Here is a 20,262-nt window from a genome sequence, read left to right as displayed (position 1 = left end):
TAGATAAGCGTGAACACGGCGTTAACCCTGTGTTGATGTAATGGTGGTGACTACATAAAGGGTCAAGTAGATAAGCGTGTACGTGACGTTAACCCTACGTTAATGTAATGGTGGTGACTACATACAGGGTCAGGTAGATAAGCGTGAACACGGCGTTAACCCTACGTTAATGTAATGGTGGTGACTACATAAAGGGTCAGGTAGATAAGCGTGAACACGGCGTTAACCCTGTGTTGATGTAATGGTGGTGACTACATACAGGGTCAAGTAGATAAGCGTGTACGTGACGTTAACCCTACGTTGATGTAATGGTGGTGACTACATAAAGGGTCAAGTAGATAAGCGTGTACGTGGCGCTAACCCTACGTTGATGTAATGGTGGTGACTACATACAGGGTCAGGTAGATAAGCGTGAACACGGCGTTAACCCTACGTTGATGTAATGGTGTTGACTACATAAAGGGTCAGGTAGATAAGCGTAAACACGGCGTTAACCCTACGTTGATGCAATGATGGTGACTACATACAGGGTCAGGTAGATAAGCGTGAACACGGCGTTAACCCTACGTTGATGTAATGGTGGTGACTACATACAGGGTCAGGTAGATAAGCGTGAACACGGCGTTAACCCTACGTTGATGCAATGGTGGTGACTACATACAGGGTCAGGTAGATAAGCGTGAACACGGCGTTAACCCTACGTTGATGCAATGGTGGTGACTACATACAGGGTCAGGTAGATAAGCGTGAACACGGCGTTAAGCCTACGTTGATGCAATGGTGGTGACTACATAAAGGGTCAGGTAGATAAGCGTGAACACGGCGTTAACCCTACGTTGATGCAATGGTGGTGACTACATACAGGGTCAGGTAGATAAGCATGTACACGGCGTTAACCCTGTGTTAATGTAATGGTGGTGACTACATACAGGGTCAGGTAGATAAGCGTGTACACGGCGTTAACCCTGTGTTAATGTAATGGTGGTGACTACATACAGGGTCAGGTAGATAAGCGTGAACACGGCGTTAACCCTGTGTTGATGCAATGGTGGTGACTACATACAGGGTCAGGTAGATAAGCGTGAACACGGCGTTAACCCTGTGTTGATGTAATGGTGGTGACTACATACAGGGTCAGGTAGATAAGCGTGAACACGGCGTTAACCCTGTGTTGATGTAATGGTGGTGACTACATACAGGGTCAGGTAGATAAGCATGTACACGGCGTTAACCCTACGTTGATGTAATGGTGGTGACTACATACAGGGTCAGGTAGATAAGCGTGTACGTGGCGCTAACCCTACGTTGATGCAATGGTGGTGACTACATACAGGGTCAGGTAGATAAGCGTGAACACGGCGTTAACCCTGTGTTGATGTAATGGTGGTGACTACATACAGGGTCAGGTAGAAAAGCGTGAACACGGCGTTAACCCTGTGTTGATGCAATGGTGGTGACTACATACAGGGTCATGTAGATAAGCGTGTACGTGACGTTAACCTTGTGTTGATGTAATGGTGTTGACTACATACAGGGTCAGGTAGATAATCATGTACACGGCGTTAACCCTACGTTGATGTAATGGTGGTGACTACGTACAGGGTCAGGTAGATAAGCATGTACGCGTCCCAGAATATATTGGCCATAGCTTTCTTCATTGATCTTGAAGATTTGAATTTCTACAGTGTCGGGGAAGTGGAATGGTGCCATCCATGGATTGACGTTTTGACTTGGGGATCATAGTGGTAGACCCATGTTTCATCACCTAATAAAAATCTCTTTCTGAATTTGACGAAATCTTCCTCAATTAGCTCTAAATTGTCTCTGGCAATGTAATTTCTTTTTTTCCCTTTGAGATCAGAATTTAGAAACTTTGGCACCCAACGAGCAGATATCATATTCATCTGTTAATGTTCATGAATAAAAGTTTCAATGGATACATGGCTTAGACCTGTGTCTTCCTCAAGTTCAGCAATAGTAATACGTCCATCTGACAGAATATGTTTTTCTATCTCCTTGATTGAATCTTCATTGATGGAAGTTGAGGGACGTCCAGGCCTAGGGTCATCATCAAGGCTTGTTCTCCCAGCCTTAAACATAGCTACCCAATGTTTAACAGTGGAATTGCTAGGGCGTTTTTTCCCCATAAACTTGTGACATGCGGTCATGCATTTCTTGGAGAGTACTTTTCTCTGAAGACACAAACTTTACAACTGCTCGGTACTCGTTTTTTTCCATTTCTGTATCCATTTGGATCCCTGTCACGTTCAACTGACTGTCACTAATATATAAACGGCATTCAACAGACCAAATACACTTGAAATGAACTACTAAAACAATGTACTAAATTGACTAGTTCACTTTGTGATGGCCCATAGTTGAAAGTTAGTCAGGCTCAGAACATTTTGACGAGAAATCGTAGTATTCTATATAACATTGAACACGTCGCCTTCCTCCCTTGCTGGTTGTCTTATGCCAACTGTATTGTCGCCATGACACCCTCGTTTACAATGGGTGCTAGTGAAAGGACCATACATGCACTCTCGTTTGGACACCTGGTGTATGACTGCAATCTTTACAGTGATTCCTAAGTGTGAGGTGTTGAATTAGACTGGTATTTAATTGCAAAAGAAATATGAATACGATTTCCAAGGCTAAAGTCACAGGAGATGTTATTTGAAAATTTGACCTGTGTATACATGTGTGATACACCCGGCCTCACGGGACATCTAAGACACCTTTACATTGGGAAAGACTTTTAATTACAATGACAAATAAAATGTCATATGATATAAAATATCAAATGTTTCCTTTTAATTACCTATAAGTAAGATGTACAAATATTTCATAATACATTTACATACACAATGTCATAGATCCAGGAATACATGCACTGACATTATTGGTTTCGCTGAAGTAGTCTTTTCTCATTATGAAAAAGACAGAACACTGGAACTAACAGGAAAACAAGTGTGTCTAATACACTAATACCTACAAACACCCATACTGAATACCCTGGCTTGCATGCTTACACACACACTTAGATGCCTGTATTTTAAAAGTGGTTAGGTGTGAAACCCCATTTCACGTGTGCAGGAAGTGGAGGTGTCAGCTGATAAAAATACATATTGCATTATCATCGGATGAACACAAATTTCACGTCAGGAAAGGTTGTTAGATTTCTTTTTCAATGTTTTTCACATAGACTGAAGAACATTGGTTTGTGAATCCATTCCAATGAATCGTTTTTGTACTGATGTGCTATATTCACGGCTGTTGACATTTCTGGGAAACCTCAGCGTGTGCCCAATATTGATATAGTGATGACACATTCAAGATCAGAGATTAAGATGGAGTATATTGCGTACTTATCCACGCTCATGTCACGTGATGAGCTGAGAGTGACCCGAGCTTAACATAACAATTTACTAGTAAAATTGACGATGCTACGGGCCTTATTTCAGTAGAATTTAGGATCTTGCAGTTGGAAGCCTTCCTTCTGAAGTATGCCTCCAGTCCTCTGACACCTGTACACCAGTCTGAATATGTTTGGGTGGAGGGGTCTCATCGAAATCATACTTCATCTTGTCAGAATCCATTTTTCAAATCGACGCAATACGCGTATAACTTACTTACTCAAAGTGGGAATTGAACGTGCGCTGTCCGACATATGCGTATTTCGCGCACGGGCCCGCCAGGCCATTTGGTGTTGGGTCGAAAAGGTGAGGCAGTCTAGGTGGGGCTTTAAGGGTTGCTTACTTAATTTGAAGAACCAATTTGGAATTTTGAAATATGCCATGCAAAAGGTGGAGGGAGGGGGGGGGGGGGGGGACTAAATGGAGTTTGTGTGTTTTTATAGGTTTAGAAGTTTAGGGTTTATTGGCAGCTTGTTTGTTGTACTTTTTTAAATGCGGCCAAGTAGGCCTGCGTACAATGTTGTTGTTGTTGTTGTTGTTGTTGTTGTTGTTGTTGTTGCATTAAGTGTTTAAGAGGCCGCCTTCTGCCTAAGCAATTTAGGCTGACCTGTCCCTCTTTGAGACTCCTATTTGTGAGTAGGGTACACATATCTATTGTGAGTTTGGTATTTACATAATTTCTGTTTTTGTATTGTATTGATATGATTTCTATTTTCTTATATTGATATGATTTCATTTTTATCCTTGGCTGCTCTGTTTATATACGTTCGAGTAGCTGTCCATCTATCAGAAATAGAGTTACTTTGGCCTTCGCTATTGCATCTCTTGGCTTTAGGAGATCTATGACAGATAGCGGATCTAACTGCAGTTATTGTTTTAACCTAGTCCCGGCTGGGGCATGGTCTTGACATTCTAGTAACACGTGAGCAATGGTTTCAGCCTGATTGCAAGATGAACAAACCTTGTCGTACAGTGCTTTTTGTGACCGAGTCTGAGGCGTGAGATTGCAATTTCAATTTTCGTTTCATTTGAGTATAAGTTTGGCTTTTGTTGGACCTTGGGTTGAATTTTGCATAGCCATCTGCCGATGTTACTTCCGTCCAAAAGGGCTTGGCATCTTTCTGCTATGGAGGCTTTGATTTTGATTTTTATCTCTAGTTTACTGAAGGGAATAACCTGTATATCCGTTTTGTTTAGAGCTAGCTTCGCCAGTGAGTCTGCTTTTTCATTTCCATAAATATCTATGTGAGAGGGGATCCAAAACAGCTCAACCTGTTGCCCTTGGTCCGATTGTTTTGTATATTCGTATAGAATATTGTTGACTGTGTTTGGCCTGGAGTTTGAGTTTCTGCCGCTGATGGCTTGAAGTGAACTTAGCGAGTCTGATAGGACGACTGCCTTTGCTTCCGGAAGTTCCGGTATGAGTTTGAGTGCATGATGAATTGCCTCCAATTCAGCAGTGAATACTGACTGACCATCAGGCAGGCGAACTGAATGTGCTTTGGGGTTGGGAGATGTGGATATGGATCCCGTAACCAGCACTGTTGTTGATAGGTTTCTTGGATCCATCAGTGTATGTATGGGCCCAGCTGTTCCAGGTAGTTTGAATTTTAGTGATAGCTGCTGATCGTAGAAGGGTTGGGTTTTCTTTTTTAGTGACTTATGATGTTAAAGCAGTGTCAACTTTGGGAGTTTATAAGTCCAAGGAGGGTGTAACCATTTGTTGTGACTTTCTGGAGGCTGAATGTCATAACAATTGTGACTTCGAATGAATTCACGTACTAATATCCCAGATAGCTTCAGTTAGGGATTTTTTCGAGCTAGGGCTTCATCTCGAGTGTTTTTGTCTTGCCGTATCTTTTTGACCAAAGGGTTTGATGTTCGTCCCCAGAACGATAATATTGCCTGCTCCCTTCTTAGTTTCAATGGGAATTCTCCCGTTTCTACTTGTAATGCTTGTAGTGGGGTGCCTGTTGCCAGCATTAGGGCCTTGTATTGTATTTATTCTGTCTAGGCGCCTCAAGACAGTATTTGATGCTGAATGAAAGACCTCACAACCATAGTCAATTCTTGATCTGATAAGAGATTTGTAGAGGTCCAGCTGAGTGTCCCTCGATGTGCCCCAAGATGTGCCTGAAATTGCCCGTAATACGTTCAGGTCTTTTTTGCATCTGTTTTCCACATATTCTATATGGTTGCGCCAAGTGAGGTGTTGATCAAGGATCACCCCAAGAAATAGTGCACATTTTTCGTATTTGATTGGTTTGCCTTTCATGGAGACACGGGGTATCATAGCATCTTTCCCCCGGCGTTTGAGTAGAACTCCAACAGTTGTTTTCACTTGTAAAGGTGAATCTCCATTTATTGCATAATTGATCTACTCCGTCCAGGGCTGACTGGTTTTCTGATTTGTGAAATATATCTGTGCTTTACCCATATTGCTCCGTCATCAGCGAATTTAGAAGTTTGGGTAGGAGAGTTGACATGGTCAAAAAGATCATCGATCATGAAATTAAACAGGGTTGGGCTTCTGTCTAAACAATTTCGGCTGACCTGTCCCTCTTTGGGACTCTTGTGTGCGAGTAGGGTACACATATCTATTGTGAGTTTGGTGTTCACATAATTTCTGATTTTGTATTGATATGATTTCTATTTTCTTATATTGATATGATTTCATTTTTAACAGACTATCTACTCACTTCCTTTTAGATGACCTCTTCCGGCCAGGTAAAACAAATTCCCTAAATGGGTGGTCATTTTCTATTCACAAACAACAAATACCACGTTGTACAGCTTATCATAAAATTCACCTGGTAGGTAAATATATCTGATTTTATTTATTTACAGTTTATAATGCGCAGTTACCGAGATTTAGTGTGTCGTAATTGGCGAGTCGTTGCATTAAACACAACAGGTAACTTTAATAAAACCCATAATATATTATAATTTACAAGACGATTAGTTTTCGTGTATAAAGAGACATAAGTGTATCAACCACCTATTACCTAATAACTTCGTACACAAAGAAATAATTTCTGAACACAAAGCACTCTTGAGCTTCTCTTTATGGTAATTTGACGACGAAAAAAACTTCACAAAGGAAACTTATTAACATATCACATTACGTAAAGTAATTATTTTCATATGTTTTAAACAATATAGATTCCCATTAATTTTGTTACATAATGACCGTGCATGCATATCAACATTTTACATGAAGAAATAAGATTGCCAAACAGGTCTGAGTGCCAATATAATTATCTAAAAAACATTACAATCAAACATCAGCTGCAGTATTATTTGAAAAACAAAGTTAGTAAATCAAACAGAATATTGAATACACATCTTTTCTGAGTTAAACAAATATTGCAGTAAATTAAAACGTCAATACCAGTCATTATGTCAGAAAATAAAGTTGCTGGTGTGTAACAGTATTTAAAAATTTCATTCAAATTTATCTCATAAAATCTTATTATGCAAGAAATCTGGTAATTGTACAATATGTAAAATAAATGGGGTGCAATCATCGAAAAAATATTATTTTTGTACGACATTCACAGACTGTTACACAATAAGTGTCAAAACATTTGTATTCTTCAAAACAAATGGGGGAGTCATTTGAGCCTGGGGAGTTATCTAAGCCTACGACGGGGGAGTCATTTGAGCCTCCTCCACCGGGCTACGCGTACCCACAATCGGCCGCCATATCACTCCTTATAACCGTCGGCTTTGAGATATACACGAGATTCCTGTACCGGAGACCTAGTATGTCATGAAGTGCCCATGGATTCTGAAACAGGATACGGGATAAAAAGGAATGTTACAGTGCACTAGTATCGAAGGGAAACTCCTGTTTAGATTAGTTGTTAGATATCCTGACAGTTAATGCTAAAAATATACTGAACCGCAAAAGAAATGTCACCCCAAGTAACATTGCATGAAAAGTTGTCATGTAACTATAGGGCTAATTTAGCATTACCTTGTCCGAAAAATGAAATTTGATGATAAAAAACTAAACAGATAAAAATTAAACCGATCGCCGAAACGCATCACAGCAACGGCAATGGTAACCCGATGCACGTGAATTACTTGCAAATTGAAATGCACATGGGTTCCTCAATTTCTTGCCCTATAAAAATCCACCCAGATCGGATAACATTCATTCGTTATTGAATTGCAACCACATGCAAAGATTGACAAGAATTCAGCGACACCAAGCCCTTGGGCGATTACAAGCTGGACAAACCGCCCGGCAGGTAGCCAATGCATTTCAAGTCCACGTTAGAACCATTTACAGGCTCCAGCATCGGTCCGAGACCACCTACACTACAAATGACCGACCACGTAGTGGAAGACCAAGGGTCACCAACCGACGTCAGGATCGTCAGGTTGTACGAGAGCATCTTCAAGATCGCTTTGTTACTGCTGCGGAAACTGCTCGACAGACCATGGGGATACACCAGCGACACATTAGTGCGGACACCGTGCCTCGACGATTGACAAGCAGACACCTCCACAGTCACAGGTCCCACCGAGGACCCATTCTGTAACCACGCGATCGCCGGGACCGTCTTCAGTGTGCAACACAGCAACAGCATTGGCGTAACCAGCAGTGGAGAAGAGTCCTTTTCTCAGACGAGAGCCGTTACTGTATCTCAACAGCAGGTGGCAGAGAGGGAGTCTGGCGACGCCGTGGGAAACGTTATTCGGATGCTTGTGTTGTTGGGTGCGGGCTCAAGTGCCTATGGCTTTCATCAACCGCCTCATCCATTCCATGTATCGACGTTGCACGGCAGTCATCAATGAACATGGCGAACTCACGAGATACTCACTTGTGATGCCATTTTCTCTGAGACTAGTGTTGTGTTTCACTTTAAGAACATTTGACACTTTAATTTCAACCTCGATGATCAGTTTTGCCACCTTTTCATCTTTTTAATATGTCTCAAAGTATGTTTACAGTGTTTGGACAAATAAGGTTTCTCATATATCTATCCATGGTGACGTTTCTTTTGTGGTTCAGTATATTTGACAAGTGTGCAGTGGTCATGTTTTTTCGGAAGGTTTTCACTTATCAGTAATTAATATGAGGGGGTATAATACATTAGTGATAATAATTATTTCTTGGTATCTATTATAATTGTTGTACGATATGTTGTTTTCTGTAGTGGCTACCTTACTTTAAAAGGGAAAACTATGTCCAATCTTAAGATAGCATTCTCTATATCGTACCATTGTTAAGGTCAATGGTATTACGTATAAAGTCCTTTGTCAATCACGTCCATGTCACGTGGTACCACTATCACCGGGTATACAGACTCCAACTTGTCAACAACTTTAAGGGTTCATTTGGACCTACAACGACACAATAGATAAACCAAATTGTATTATAATGGCGTCAAGGACTTGACCTTCATCCGTGCTCTGACTGCATAATGTAAGTCTTTCGTGACTACACTTTCCTTGATCAATGTATGGTGTGATGCCCAAATATGTGTAACTAATTATGTTTGTATTATGTTGGTCGGGAGTGAGTGTATGTTGTTTGTCCTGCTGCTTCGAGTCTCGTCCAAATCATTGGTTGATTATTTATCATTATTATCATTATGTTATACACGTATATGCCGCAGGTATTCAGGTACTAGTCTCTGCTCAAATGCGGATTTATTTGTTTCCCGACCAGTGGATCCATTTGCATTCCAGTTATGATTCTCAACTCCCTGGGGAGTATACAACCTAAGCATATCCACCTCACATATCGGGTACCCATTCCCTGCTGGGTGAGCAGAGGCACATTTTGACAAAGTCACTTGCATGGGTGACACCACATATTTTGAAATTTGTGTTACGGGTGTATGTACGTATTCCTGTTTCCACCATCTGGCCATCTATCATCGTACGAGATGGTTCTTTTGAGTGCACATGAGGTATGTACTGTACACTAGAGTTAGTGACAACACTGCAAAGACCTGTTAACATTGTTGGTCGCAAGGCTGAATAACAACCCGGTCAATAACGACCCATGCTGGACAATCACACACAAGATCAACCATGACACACAATGTTTCAAGTAAAAGAGAGAATCAAGTAAAAATATGTACTGCTAAAAGATTCATCTTAATGTCGATAATTGTTTGTAAAATAGCTTTCAGTAATAAGGTATGTCTGTATAGACAGAAAATAGGGGATAACAATCTTGTTATTTTATGTGTCAAATTATTAAATATGACGAACAGCGGTACTTCATGATCTGATCAATAGTATGGACGGTTATAAACACAAGTGGTATCGAATTGATTGATATGACTATTTGACTGGCATTCTAGAAGTTGGTGAGTAAATAAGAAAATATACAACTTTATGGATAACAACTTCTGTTTTATTGCATTTAGCTACGTTTCGATGTAGACCCTTACACCGTTCTCACTCTAGCTTGATAACGGTGTTAGAATCTACATGGAAGCGTCGCTAAATGGAATAAACCAGATGTTATCTATATAGTTCACTTGAATGGGTGTTTTCATATTGATTGATGTGGATAATTTACATAACACTTAGTCGTGGACCTGTGGAAATTCGATATCTGGAGAGGCCCCAAAGTACCTAATGTTTGACTGGGAATCATGTGCTCCGGCTCTATGACCTGAGTGAGTGTGTTTTTTCGTACATTGATAGGGATGTGGGGTGGCGGGGTGGGGGCGTTGTCCCCTGCTTTAAGTCACTGGGTTGCCTGTTCTAGACTGGGTTATTTAAAGGGCCACGGAGAATCCTGAATGCGGAGCTTATACGATGACTGTAATCTGTCTCTATCGAATTGAGTATTCTGACAGAGAAATGCAAACAATGTTGAAATCAAATGAAAACTGTTATACGGCACATGTTTATGACTTTAATTTCATATGACCATTGCAGTTGCATGCATATTTGGATAGGTTATCGAACGTTTCGACTAACCTGACTGAAAACATGATTCATGTGCACATACAAATAAATTGTGCATACATAGGAAACATGAAGCATCAGAGGGTCAGCGTCGTAGCCTGAATCGCCTTAATACCCAATTGGTCACTTGGAGACATTTATTTAGACTTGTATTTGGACAAGCTTTAGCCACGGTTAAGTTAGATAAGATAAAACACGTTAATAAAGTAACAAATCACAAGTACTTAGGTCCTTGCAAGGTGTAAGAAACGGAATAAGACGTTTGATGAAGGGATCAGGTATTTAGTATAGCAGCACCATGTTACAGTGTTACCAGTGTTAGCACTGGAACTAGTAGTCAGACAACACGTGTAACAGATGTAAATGGGCAACAAACTACGTGTTGATGGCCCTAGAACAAATTGCCGGACCTGATGAATCTGAACGTGTGGGAATGTATGCATGAGCAATAGTGAGCTACATCCATATTGTAAGTGGGATCGTGTTGGAGACTCTACTCTAGGTGATACGTCGAATGTGTCATTGGTTTAATGCAGTACATAATTGACTCGGTACTGTTCATCTTTATGATCAGAAGTACAAATATCACCATGCAACTGCACTTCTCGATTCTGTTATACTGCCATAGTTTCTTCACGAGGTCACGTTCAAAATTACGATTTTAGCAAATATTGAGTTAAGTGTGTTTCCCTCTATATGCCTCAATTCAATAATATAGAAACAAGATGTTTCTGCTGAAAATGTATTCTCTGTTTCATCATATAACGAGTATTAACAGTTAGCATTATTAATCTTCTCATATATTCCGGTTGTTTAAGACCCACTACGCCACTTACCTCCGACGTAATTACGGTGTCCGGTACAAAGCCACGTGATATCAGCTCGCGTTGACGAGATAAGCACCCCCCCATTCTCATCATTTATACACCTGTGCTGGATAAGGACATCAAAGTTTGAAAGTTTTCACAATGGCCAAGGTGAGTTAGCCCTATTGCTTGGTGTTACTAATTAATTAATGCCATTGGAATCATATCATAGATGTTGACTCTTGTACTACAATGTGCTGTAAGAAGCGTGTTTATTTTTAGGTTGACTGAAAGACGGATATTTGTTTGCATGCATAGAGCACTCCGTTGTGGACTATCCACGGTGTTTATACACATATAACTGTAATGTGAAACTGTTATGAACCATTGACAAAGGCGGTTCTAAAGCCACATGCCTCGCTCTTTCTTATAACGAATGTGAGTTCCTGGTTATTTTAGAGTCATTACGATTTGTTTAGTTCAGGTCTTCTTCATTACATGAGTTAATCGATGTAGATGAAGGCGATCCAGGAGTAATTGCCTGGGAGGTAAAGTTGACGACAGTTTATTGTGTGTAATTACATGCTATCTTCATATTGCTACATTACATGTTACAAAGTATTTATGAATACATGTTTAAATGTAGCGGAATAGTTGATAAAGTGAAACAAAGTACATCACATACTTATACATATTATCCTTTAAAGAAACATTCCCCAGAAACAATATAAAATTCATCCTTGATTTCATTACCAGGATAATACTGATTGAGTTGTATTAGTCTCTCAAACCCTAGATCAAATATTTAATTAAAAAACACACACACACACCATTCAGATCTCATCCCTTCTCAGCTCAATGAGCAAATAAGCTTGCCCTTTTCAGCTATTGACAAGAGAGTTCCTTAAAATACCTGAGGGTTCATTTTTTTAAAATTAGTTTTTATCAACCGTATATATATATTATTTCGTGGACTATTTGTTAGTCTAGAGTATCATCGGCGTGACGATATGTACGCACACCATCAACCGTAGTTCCCAGAACAGTTTATGTTTACATGTTGCTAGACTGATTTATTTCACGTTTGTATATAGGAGGATGTGTGAGACATTTATTCCATGTCACTATTGATCCTTTTAGAAATGCCTAGCAAAAAATATTCGACGATTACTTGCAAATAATACGTGGATCTATTGTCCTGCATTTGATGATGAAATGAACAGCTGGTGACAATGACTTCACTTATATTTATCTGATTATAACTAGTTTCAGTTGTATGTTTGTATACAAGTCATGTTCGACACCCTACCATTCACGTGATGAATGGACACGGAGAGGTCCTGTTACGTTTTGTGTGTAACATATAGAAGCTGCTATCTTTGAAACTCCTTGTTATGTTTAAATCCAACTTTCAAATAAACAATTGCATTTCCTACCAAATCATGAATATATGCAAATTGATGAATAAAAATGCTTAATATCATTAATAGATTATGAGATTTATAACAGAATGTAGGGTTGGGGGTTCCATCCCCGGCCGCGTCATACCAACAGACAGTAATTAGAGGTTATCACGCGAGTGTGTTTGGGGATGGTAAATATCCCGCATTAGGAATAACCATTATATTTAGCGAGCCTTGGCGAGCTAAATACATAGTGTTTATTCCTAATACAGGATATTTACCATCCCCAAACACACAAGCGTGATAACCTCTTTATCATATAATGTCATTCTTTAATTCTGTGCTTTAAAATCGCTTTCCCTCTCTCACAAACATTACCGAAACATTGCGAGTTTTCCTGGAATGCACGCATTAATATTTATTACGTCACAGAGTAAGTGATGTGTCAGTCGGACAGTGACAGTAGCCCATATAGTTCCAACTGAAATCTGTTTCTTATACAGTGACGAAGCGACATATACGCAAAACAACTATTCCCTACACAACTTGTTTTTAATTGCCTTTCGCGGCAATCCACCAGTCTGTCCCCTAGAGTAACTGCCCTTTGTCAAAGGGAAGCTACTCTAACCCTAGTCTATGAGCCGTCAGGGCCACGGTCAGACGTTGTTGACAGTCGCTCTGTCCTGTCATATGAAGTTAAGAAGTGTAGTCAGATGTACACACAGCGACAAAACGAAACAAAGGTAACAATTCAAACACATTTCGGCCAAATCCAACTATTTTTATTTGTGGAGAAGGTTTCAAGCCGCAGAGGTCTACAAGCACAGATATGGCTACTGATCCCGCTTAGCTTGGCCTCGTGCCCTCGCAAAATTTTTTCGAAATGTGTATCTCCAAAGTTGCCAAAACTTATAAAATGCCTTAGCTACGTCACAGTTAGACACTGATTTTCAGTATATTAGTTTTTTTGATAATGATGGCAGTTATCCCAGTAGTTTATCCAGATTCCCGATGGTTAATTCTGACTCGATCGCCGAATGACGAGGGCTACGCCATGTGTGTTTATAAACAGTGAAAGTAGTCCTACTTGACCTTTGATATTTGCATCCCAACCGCATATGACCCCAACGGATATCGTTTTTATCCGTTGGCTTTATCCTGCCGAGAAGCCTACCCATTATATGATAAAAGATTGTATATGTTCTTACCCTGTCTAGCGCTCGGGGCTATAACAAGGACTGGTCGGGTCGGAGTCAGTATACTGTGACTGAGTTGGGTATTTATAATAAACTGCGGTATGGTATCTCAGTGGGCAAGCACTATAAAATCGGCATTAGTACACGCAGCCACACACACGCACGTGTATGCACGAACGTGACATTAAATTTCATTTCACCCCAGCCCCCCACACAAACAATTAGGAAATTTATGAGATATAAACCACTACTGTGCAGTGAAAGACGTATACCTTATCCCCACGCCCCCGTTCATAAATAGTGAGGTACGTCTTATCTTCATTGATGTGTAGAAGCCCGTCCACCTTGACACCATGAACCCTGGTTTCTGGGTGTGTAAACACAACATTGTCCGCTCATAGCTGTACGTCCCAGCATAGATAAACATGGCCTGGTGACGTAATAGTAAAATACCTGTTGAAAGTTAAATCCACTTAAATTGTTTTGTTGTTCTATCTTCTATATCTCGAGAAGGGGCGTGTAATATGCACATGTATAGTAACACTGGTCATGAATATAATTAATAATTAATATTCTTTGGATATGCAATTGGAGAATACATATTTGAGTGAATTTATTTCCAAAATCATAACCTTGTACACATATATCGAAATAATTGAAATTTATTATGATTCGGTCACGTTGCCTAAACAGTCTTCACTGCATTTGGACAGTCGTGTCAAATAACGTCTTATCGCAAACATATATCATCAACGATTTACAGTTACACTTGAACATCAATAAAACTCGGGGTTCCTGATATAGGTGGGTTCTTGTTGGATTTTCAATAGATTTACAGCGGGCGTGTCAAAAGATAGTGTCTCATTTCCTGTCAGACGCGCTAGTCCCACCTTAGTTCTCAGCGATAACAACATCGTTGACTACTACGCTATGTTTACCATGCATAGACACGCGGGTAGAAACTTCTAACTATCCATTCTGGGAGTCACGGGAGACGTAATTACGTGGATGGGCATACTTGCTGAATCATGTTTGAGTTGTGTAAATGTGGAAAGTGTTAACATACATTGATCAAGAATACCTTGCCTTACAGTTGTACGCACAATCAACACAGTCTTATTGTTGTACAAACGATCGTATCTCCGGTTGGATACTATAACGTGCCTTATATAAAATGATTATCTTGGATAGGGGGAGCTGCAGTGGGGAACAGTGTCGTCAGTATCTGGACACATACTACAATGTACATGTTTGTGTGCTTATTGTTTTTGTCAAGATCATATTATTATTTCATGAATATGTATGTTGAATGCCTTCTACACATTTACAGACCAAGCATGTTGCCCGGCTTCCCGAGAAACGTTGTCGCAATAGTTTGAATAATAGCGACAAAGCCCTTTCAATAATCATGAGATGTATCTACTGAAAGCAGAGTCCATTCTACGATTCCGACCATATGAGTCGCTTACAGCTAGTAACGATACCAGCTGGGGGGTTGAAAAACAAAATTTGTAAATCTCTTTGGAATACATATTAGTTGGAATTTACCTAACGTAGTAGCACATGGGTAATATGGAAGACGTCATTTATAGACACGTTACTATGTATCCTTTGTTAGATACCGGTTACTTATACCATCAGTGACACAGGGTATATACCCATTTAACTCTTATTTGATTGTGAAGAAACCTCGTGAGCGAATGCGCGCTATGACCTCAATACACGTAAAGCTCTCCTATAAAGCTATGTTTTGAAGTAAGTGGATGTCAAAGCAGGTAGGATATAATGTTATGTTTATCAACTTATTCAGGCAAAGAGTTCAAGGTATTTTTCCGCCCCAGAAGATTGCAACAATTATCATGGTAATATACATGTTTCAAAGTAGGAAAAGGCTCGGTGTTAAATTTCGGTATTAACTCAAATGAATCCGCAGATGCTCCGCACCATGCATGTCTTGTAACAGCGGATGACGTTCGTGTATTATCCAACTGGTATATAATCACATATGCATTGTATGATGACATTGTGTATATGAATGTTGTGGCATGACCAATATAGTGACAATCATAGGGGTGACATCAGAGAAGAGTGAGTGAGTGAGTATGGTTTAGCAATATTCCAGCCATATCACGGCGGGGGACACATTGTACCCATGTCGGGAATCGAACCCGGGTCTTCGGCGTGACGAGCGAACGCTTTAACCACTAGGCTACCCGACCGCCCCTACATCAGAGAAGAAATACATGAATGTATTCTACAACGTGAATGTTCCATAACAAGGGTATAAACTTCGCACTCCAGGTGTACCGCTACACCCTGACACTGTACAGATTTTTCTACTGTTGTTTGCTGATGATGTTAGAGAACAGAGACTGTGTTTGATTTGTAACCAGAATTTTATTGAGGACGAATATCCTTTTGCGCTTATATGCAATGCTTATAATGATTTAAGAGCTGAATACATTCCTCCTAAATATTTTACAACCCCTTCTAAAAATAAATTTAATGCTCTTATGTCATCTACTAACTTTAAAATCATACAAAATCTATCAGTCTACGTTTACAAAGCTTTTCGACTTCGTTCATTACATACAGTCTAAATATTCATTTGTATATATGCATGCGTATGTGTATGAATGTGTATGGATATGGATATATATGTAAAATAGTGGTAATTATTTTTTCTCCATCTCTCTGTAAATAGTTCTGTGTAATAGGCCTACGGCCTAACACTTTTTGTGAATAAACAATTACAATTACCAACAAGGGTAACAAATTGTTCACATGCTATATTGTATGCACGTGTTTCGGGTCTATAGGCATTATTATATACAGTCACATGCTTCAATACTTGATTCATTGATTGTAATATTTGGATTGATTAAAAAATCAAACTATTTGTTGAATACTTAGTAGGTACATGGCTAAGGTCATGTGTGAAGTGTGTTTTCATACCAACATTGCCAAGTAACTTGCTAATGGAAACACAAGGACAGTCCGGGTACGCCATAACTACTCTGTGTACACATGAACAGGAACCCCAATGACCTCAACCATACGCTACGTTATTTAGAAGGCATGTGGTATATATAGTGCAAACATTTAACCATGCTCGTGTTATATACTCATATATTTTATTTCGAAAATGATATCGGTTGCCTCATTGTTGTTTATTTATTTATATTGTGATCAATTGATAGAGATTAAATATTATATTCCTCTCCCTTTACTTTCATCCACCTCCTCTCCTCCTGTAAGTTTATTCCAAACATACAAGTCATTTTCAATCGTGACGTCATAACCGAACGTTCATTCTACTACGCACTGGTGTAGTTTTCACTCAATCTTCATTTATACAACAGAAAGACATTTCGTTTGATTTGGTTTTTTCTAATTATCACCACACGCAAATGCGATATATAAGTAATGTTCAATCAAACTGAAATGGTTCAGAAACGTTTCTTGTGCCGGAGTAATATTGGATCGTAAAGAATATCGCCCTGCACTAGTAGTAAAACACGAGTAGCGACACTCCGAAGCTTGTGTGTGTGTGTGTGTGTGTGTGTGTGTGTGTGTGTGTGTGTGTGTGTGTGTGTGTGTGTGTGTGTGTGTGTGTGTGTGTGTGTGTGTGTGTGTGTGTGTGTGTGTGTGTGTGTGTGTGTGTGGATGTATCGTACACTCGACAAACCAGGGACCAATAGCATGAGGTGTGAGCCATATTGCCAGGATTACTTAGGGGTTACACGAAAGATTGCTTGTATGTTTGTTTGTTTGTTTGTGAAGTCTGTCTGTAATTAATCGAGTCTGGAACAGACAGTCCAGTGTTTGACACCATGAGCATCGATCTACGCAATTCGGATACGATGACATCAACCAAGTTAGCTACCCTGACCAGGTAGTGAAGCCTATACCTGGTGGGGCCCGCCGTGATATTGCTGCATTATTGCTAAAAGCGTCGTAAAACTACACTCATTCACTTACTCGTGAAAGTAATTAACATTAACAACCTCATTTTGGATTATTCTCCGACACAAGGCCAACACACCGGGTATAACTGAACGCACAACGGCGATACAGCCAACCCACTCAATGTCCCACATCTCAAGGATCAGTCCTTCGATTGAATTTAAACAACCATCTGGGGTATATTTACTTTTTGATAAGCTGGCTTCATGTAGAGTTCGAAATATCAAAGAGATTTGTAATTTCCTAGATACAGCACACACAAACGGAATGTGTGTACGACGGGGTTACATAGGGGATGAGCCAGTTGGGATAACATATCAGTGTAGTTATTTTGGGTTGTAGTTTTAGTGGGGTTAGCCTATTTGTAAGGCAAGACTCAGCATGATGTAACAAAACATGCATTGGTCATTGTAACACTGTGTGACACAGTGTGTAAAAAAGTCTCTCTGTTTGATTTATTTGTATTTTTAACTGTAATTTCTGTACACACCAACACTAATACGTTATATGACTGCGTCTTTGACAATCAGCACAAATTTCAACCAAACAGTCAACCCATACCGAGTTAGAACTTGACGTTGGCAGATTTACAACACCTATAACACCGTTAACATATGCATACACATGTAAATACTGCACAGACAAACATGTTCTTTTAAACATATTCTACTGACGTTAAAGGTTTAACTACATTTCTTTTAATAAGTTGTAATCTTTATTCATACATTAGGTACACATTAAGGAGATCTGCGTCTGAAGTCTATTATATTATATCACACAAAAGTGAAGTCCTTAATGTGTAATGTGTAAAAGAATAGAAAATCTCGATTATCCGCCGAAACAGTTTCCATTTTTTTGGTCGTAACGGCAAATTGAGCAGTAAGCATGACCTGTCCTACCTGTCCTACCTGTCACTCATGCAACTGGCACAAAACAGTTAGTGTTTGTTGCTTAACGCCGCACAGGAGTACTCCTGTCATGCAGCGGCGGCCTGTCAACAAACCAGACACTCAAGTTAGTGATGGACAAGAAACTCCAGTGAGCCGATAGTGCAGTTACTGATTGTCTTGGAACTAGAAACGATGTTAATTTTGAATTATGTCTGCTGTGAACAAGTGCAGAGATTTTAAATAAAGAAAACCGTTTGAGAAATATGCTCATGTTGCAACACAGCAAAGAAAACGACACGCATATGGTAGTAAACGTCCCTCACTCACTCACAAATTGTACGGCTCCTCAACGAGCTTAGCTTAATGTCAGGGTAATTGTCACGGACAAGTAAACCATCATACGTTATATTTTCAGTAAATGTAAGCCTTTGAGGTTAACAATGTGTACATCCAACACGTAGGCGTTGGCTATACACAACCTTGTACAGTTTCAGGTATAGAGCTGTAATGCATGTTGGTTATGTTTAAGGGTCGAGTGCATTCTGTTATGGACGTGTGAAGGACTTTTTAGGTTTATATGAAGGTATGCTTGGATTCATTAAGACCGCACACTACTAGTGGCACACCTACTAAAACCAATAATAACTTTTATCACCTAACACAGTACAGGTGGCCAAGTGATGTATAGCTCCTGGAACCTGTGGGTCGTGGGTTCTAATCACATATATATGCCTCGGTTATGCTTGTTACTTTGTCAGTGCAGTAACTAATAGTTGGTTACACCAAACTGGTTACCACTCCCAATTACAACAGGTATATTCAACTACATTTGCGCCAGAACGTTATACCTACAATACCTGATTTTAAAATATTTGAAAATGAAGGTGCACGGGGAAACACATCCGCGCAGTATCACTGATGCACCGTATTGAACTGATGCATCTACCATATCAGCTTTAATGGCAAGACTGGCTTGTGTGACACCCATCTGACATCTACACGGATGAAAAAGATCGGCTTTTAGTACTACAGTCAGTCATATACTGTACTACTACGTTACTTTGCTCGTCATATACAAGGATTTGGTAAAAGACATCCAACCGATTCGTCTATTTCTAACTTGGGAATGTGGTCAATGAATGGCTACATTGATAAATGTAGACTGCAATTATTAGGAAGGCTCTGCAATAACGATTGTAACTCAATAACAAAAGACCTATTTTGTGCTCACATTGCTACCAACGCTTTTGTCAATAGTAGCCGTCCAGTAAGCATATGCAACATCCTTCTATATACTGCTAAAAAATACCATTTGGATAACTATATAAAGGGATATACTGATAGCGGTTCGTTCCCAACAAAATCGGCTTGGCGAGCTCTTGTAATCAGACGTCTATCAGAGAATGAACAGTACATCTGGAGAGAGACACTAGCACAGAGACCGGATCTTTCACGATACCATAAAATTCATAAACGGTTACAAATGCATGTTTTTATAATGTAATGTATCTCTATCCACATCTAAGACAACCCCTGCAACTTTGTATTAAAATCGGATCAAGAGCAAAAGTGTCGAAAGAATGTTACCATTGCAATAGACATTGCTATGACTATGATTGCCATATTATTTTGCACTGTGAAAT

General features: G+C 39.7%; 2 protein-coding genes across 3 annotated transcripts in view; one reads left to right on the top strand and one right to left on the bottom strand.

Annotated features, from left to right (window-relative positions):
- Nucleotides 1–20,262, bottom strand: part of LOC139473495 (carbohydrate sulfotransferase 11-like) — a 78,873-nt gene that overhangs the window by 36,129 nt on the left and 22,482 nt on the right. The window lies entirely within an intron of this gene.
- LOC139473470 (sodium- and chloride-dependent glycine transporter 2-like) overlaps nt 8,775–20,262 on the top strand; it is a 32,966-nt gene continuing 21,478 nt past the window's right edge. Inside the window, exons 1-2 of one of the 2 annotated variants that reach the window (XM_071256063.1) lie at nt 8,775–8,853; nt 11,177–11,335. In XM_071256063.1, the coding sequence (XP_071112164.1) occupies nt 11,327–11,335 (9 nt within the window). In that variant the 5' untranslated portion in view covers nt 8,775–8,853; nt 11,177–11,326. Of the gene's footprint in view, nt 8,854–9,986; nt 10,064–11,176; nt 11,336–20,262 lie in introns of those variants that run through there. The other variant, XM_071256064.1, reaches the window with a different exon arrangement.

This window comes from Haliotis cracherodii, unplaced genomic scaffold (genome assembly GCF_022045235.1).
Source record: "Haliotis cracherodii isolate W230 unplaced genomic scaffold, xgHalCrac1.p SCAF_29, whole genome shotgun sequence".
NCBI classification, from domain to species: domain Eukaryota; kingdom Metazoa; phylum Mollusca; class Gastropoda; order Lepetellida; family Haliotidae; genus Haliotis; species Haliotis cracherodii.
Note: the sequence above shows the minus strand (reverse complement) of the source record. Positions and strands in the feature narration are given on the sequence as shown.